At 38.0% G+C, this 5,319-nt stretch overlaps 1 protein-coding gene across 1 annotated transcript; it reads left to right on the forward strand.

Annotated features, from left to right (window-relative positions):
* The first annotated feature begins 2,828 nt into the window (after window positions 1-2,828).
* LOC136267674 (uncharacterized) lies at window positions 2,829-4,253 on the forward strand. The gene has a single exon (XM_066062821.1). It carries the CDS (start codon window positions 2,829-2,831, stop codon window positions 4,251-4,253), a length of 1,425 nt encoding a protein of 474 aa, XP_065918893.1.
* The last annotated feature ends 1,066 nt before the right edge of the window (window positions 4,254-5,319 follow it).

The following is a 5,319-nucleotide window of genomic DNA, read 5'->3' on the forward strand; positions in this document are numbered from 1 at the left end:
GGGCTATGGCCCCCCAGTCTCCACCGCCTATGATATTAACCATAGATAATATACCTACTGACACTGTCAGTAGGTATATTATCTATGTATTAACCTTGTTGAAAGTGATGCATGGCTGCTGTGAGCTTATTGGTATTAGAGTTTTACAGTGACCAGTACTGAAGTCTGAAGTATTGATTGATTAATTGATAGACCATTGTTTTGTATCTTTAATACAACATTAAGCCATTAAGAAAAATAGTGCCACATCAATTAAGAGCTTGCCTATAACTATTCCATGCACTCTCCATGCAGAGCACCAATTGTTATGTACCCAATATCATTATTTTGTGTTTGAATTGAATAATAAGACTATTTTAAAATGTAAACTTGCAGCATGTGACTCCTAGCCTGGCTCATCAATAGGACCCGCCTATTAGGCCAATGAAACTTGATTACCAGTTTCTCGCTCAGATTTTTGAAAATTTGATGCAGACGGGTGATTATTATTCATTATTTTCCAAAAAGCACAACACACATCCCAAACATTAAGATTTCTGCCAAAAAAAGTGAGTCTACATTGATTACTCCTGCATTAAATAGCTAAAATACGTTACTAATCCGTATAACAAGTGATTTTTCCATTAGAGTATAGCTCATTGCTCCATTAGAGTAAAAGTGACTGCTCTATTAGAATATTTCAATCTGAAATACCAATAATGAAATTCCGTGCGGGTGTATCAAAAGCATGCGGGCGATGACGCAAAACTGCTAATCAAATTTCATTGGCCTTATGCTCAAAATTTTACCTATTATACTATGCTGCACTGCTCAAAAATTTTACCTATTATGCTCAAATTTTCAGTGAAAATTTGATGTTATACACTGGTTAGGCACCGGCCTATTATGCCCGAAATTTTACCTATTATGCTTTTGAGCATTGCTCAAAAATTAAGCCTATTATGCTCAAAACTATGCTTTCAAAATCAAGATTATGCTCTAGAAGTGACTGTTTTATTAGAGTATATCAGCCTTTCCTGACTGCTCTATTAGAGTATCTCGATCTTATTTCTGCAAAGTGTGAATAACCAACAAAGAAACGGTTTAATAAGATATATTACGTGTTTTCGATTATAAAATGCACTAATAATACCATTGGCAGTGAATATTTGCTTTCTTTCAGGCGCGCGTATTGCGCATTTAATTAATTTTTCAAACATTGTCCCTATTATGCTGGCATTATGCTTGATGCTTTTGGTCACCTATTATGCTTTAAATTATGCCGGCATAATCGGCCGGTGCCTAACACTGGTACACACGGGTGTGTATTACACTGTTATTCTTATGTTATACGCACCCTTGTATAACACAGTTATACAAGTACTGTATTTCACTGTTATACACAGGCCATGTTACACGGAGTGTAGTAAACAGTGTTATACACAGGCTGTGTTATACATAGCATATAACAGTGCTTTTAATGCATTAGTACATTCCAGCTTAAGCTGTATACAGTGGACCCTCAGTTATCTGAACCGTAATGTGCATGTCTAAGGAAATTATTAAATTGTTCAGATAAGTGAATTGTTCAGGTAACTGAAGCCCATACATTTATAATAGCTACATAAATTGAATACTCTAATAGAGCATACATTTGTACTCAAAGTACTCCAATAGAACAGTTATTACCAATCTTACGGTACGGATACAGGATCAGATAACTAAGGGTACAGTATATATATATATATATATATAGCTACTGTACTATGTAATTTTTGTTAACCATTATAACTAGCACATAGATGCATAGTCTCTGTATTAAATCACAATGCACGCATGGAGATACACAGAAACCTTCAAGTAGATAATTTCTAGTCATATCCATGCACTTCTAAATAATCTATGGTTGCATTGATTGAGGCAATATTATTGCTAGGAATGATCATTATCCAACTAACTGCATGGTTAAAGTGTCATTAGCTTCATAATAATGTCATCGCTCAGTCAGAGTAATACTCATAGACTGACTTAGGATGTGAAACCAGAAAATTTTGAGTACAGTCTCCCCTCGATAGGGACCCGCCGATTATGCTCATTATTTTACCTATTATGCTATGCTGCACTGCTCAAAATTTTGCCTATTATGCTTAAATTAATGCTCCATATTTACCTATTATGCTCAAATTATGCTCAATATTATATCTCAGTTCCCATGTTTTTCTAATAAATTTGCAATTTATGGGAAAACAGCAAGTTACTGAAGCACAGACTTATCCTTGTTTGTCAAAATGCATGTCACAGAAAAGATCGATATACTCTAATAGAACAGTCAGCTATCTGATTATTCTCTGACTGTTCTATTAGAGTATATCGATTTTTCGGTGATATGTATTTAGATAAACAAATGATCTACCTATTATGCTAGCATTATGCTCAATGCTTTCAAGTACCTATTATGCTCATTATTATGCCAGCATAATCTGCGGGTCCCTATCTCTCGAGCCATTGTATGGTACTGTGACAGACATTGTGTGTACACTACTATCACCTTGAAGGTCTTATTGATTCACACATCTCACAAATTCTAGCATGTATGTATTACACAAATTTTAATACCCAGCATTCTGTCATTAACTTTATGCTATGTAGGACTAGGATATTGATGGCATGGTGGCAACTGTCATGGAAAAAAGAAATAACTGTTTCCACCTTCCCTACATGTGCAGCATCTTCCAATCAATACAAGGAGTCAGAACCTTCACATGTAACATTTAAGAAAAATTCCCTTGGCCTCCTCCAGGATTCTATATTAGGAAAGTTATGAGATTGTGGTTGTTACATGTACAACTATGAATGACCAAATGATACATATGAATATTTTATCTAAAGGCGGCACAATTACTGAAGGCGGCACAAAGTTTTTAGGAAAGCTTATTGGTGTATCATTAAGTGCTACAAAGAGATCTGCTAATAAACGTATGGTAGGCCGGATAACAGAATTACTATCAGCTACTGACACCCTGCACATACGTGGAGAATACAAACTTTGGATTTATCGAAACTACATTTTATCACTGTTGCGTTTCCACCTTAGTGTGGATGCAGTTACACCTACTGCCATATCGAAGATGGAGTCTATGGCTACTCGCTACTTGAAAAGATGGCTACATCTACCAAGAAGTGCAACACGTGTAGTCCTTTATTACCCGGGGATATGCTGCCCAAGTGTATCTAATGTTACAAGAGAGGCCAAGATTAGCTTGTTGTCATGTATCAGTGCTTCCTCAGACCCTAAGCTCCAAGAGCTGGGCGTGCATCTACATTTAGGGCAAGAATTTCTGCAATTTCAGGATTGTGATTATTCCATCCTATCTACAGCCAGGAAGCAATTCTCTTCATTACCTACTGCGAGATCATTGTATGTGACAGCTAAGACTCAACTACTTAGTGAGGTTAAATCTACCTCTGAGGATCATCTTCAAACACTTTCTGTTCAGTGCAAGTTTGCAGACTCTGCCGAGCTTGAGACCTCTTGTCGAACTTGGAACCGATTACTATCCAGTATGCATCCTGGTCAGCTGTCATTTCTTTTGCGGGCGGCTTCGGACACTCTGCCAACTGCCATGAACTTGCGAAGGTGGAATATACAATGTCATGCAAAATGTGTACTTTGTGATTCCTCACGTCCAACTACTGCTCATGTCTTGGGGGGCTGTCCGGTTGCGTTATCTCAGGAAAGGTACACTTATCGACATGATTTAGTCATTCAGTCTTTGGTCGACAGTTTCATCAGGGTTTACATTGACTTGCCCTATATCCGGGTTTATGCTGACCTTCCTAACTTGCGAGCCAGTGAGTCACCCCCATCTACACTTCCACCTAATGTGATTGTGACCCCCTTTAGACCAGACATTGTTATCCATAATACCGTCACTTCTAGTATACTATTATTTGAACTGACATGTCCATTGGACAGTGCCCACCATCTTGAGCAGGCTAGATCTCGCAAACAAAATAAGGCTGAATACCACCAAATTCTATCAGAGCTAGATCGGTTAAATGTTACCAACTTTTATGAGACTCTTGAGATCAGCGTTTTAGGTCACTTCCAGCAATTTTCAGTCACTAACACTTACAATGTACTACATTTTATTGATAAGGACATCAATATCACAAGGTCACTGGTTCGACGGATACTGGATGATGCCTCGAAGGTTTGTATGACTGCATCCCAGAGGATTTTTATGGCAAGGGATTGCCGAGAGTGGTTGTGATAATGTACTTGTAATTTAATATTTTTGTTTTGTTTTGTAATCATTGTTTTTGTTTGTAATTGTAATTACTTTTCTCCCTTGCCATGCCCACGTTGGTATCAGTTGATCACCAGCCTTGTGGTCGCATGTGACCGAGGGTTACTGAATTTGTAAATGTATATACATGTCTCATTTATTATGATGGTTTCAACACATTATTATAAAAAGTAAGCACTTTGCTCACATTCAATTCATGAATTGTTGCTTTTAGGATGATATATAACCAGCATGAATTCTTTCTAACTAAGCCATGGCGGCAACCGTTTACATCAAGACACACGATAGTGTGTCGTGCGGCCCAAGAAGCCGGCGCGCCACACGGTGAGTATATTAACAGGAAGAAAGAAAACGCAATTTTCACACCTATGTAGCTCTGTGATTCCTTATCCGATTGGAACCAAATTTGCTAGAGACGTGCCGCCCAGTTAGGGGAATCTACATACCAAATTTGAAGAAAATCGCTCCAGCCATTTCCGAGATACGAGCGAACAAAATTTCGTTTTAATTTCTTCGTTTTTTTCTTCTTCATTTCGCACACTTCGCAAAATTCGCCATAAAACACGAATGCGTGCTCGGATTGGGCTGAAATTTGGCACACTTAAAGGGCTCATTAAGGAGGATCTCCGTACCAACTTTGGTAGGAATCCGATGAACATTCACGGAGTTATGACCGATTATTTGCGTACAATAAGGTCGAAGGTCTGTCACGCCTACAGGGTAAACCCCTAGGAGGAATCAGTTGAAAATTGATATGTAGATGGAGCAACCATCGTAGGAGTGCCTTTTTGTGGTTTGAAAGAAATCGGGATAAAGACCATGGAGATATGACACAAAACCCAACCTGTGTCAAAATTACGCGATCGATTTTTATGAATAAAAAACTATTAGTTTTCGTGTCTACCAGGCAAACCGCTTAGAGCAACGAGCTGAAAATCAGTATGTAGCTGGAATAATCATCATAGAAAGTTCTTGCAGTAGTACAGAAGAATCGCATTACAAATCACTGAGTTATGATTCGAAAGGCAAC

This window comes from Dysidea avara, chromosome 9 (genome assembly GCF_963678975.1).
Source record: "Dysidea avara chromosome 9, odDysAvar1.4, whole genome shotgun sequence".
NCBI classification, from domain to species: Eukaryota; Metazoa; Porifera; class Demospongiae; order Dictyoceratida; family Dysideidae; genus Dysidea; species Dysidea avara.

Bases quoted from the DNA above. Each gene is read 5' to 3' on its own strand.
- LOC136267674 (XM_066062821.1), top strand. From the start codon at position 2,829: ATGAATGACCAAATGATACATATGAATATTTTATCTAAAGGCGGCACA.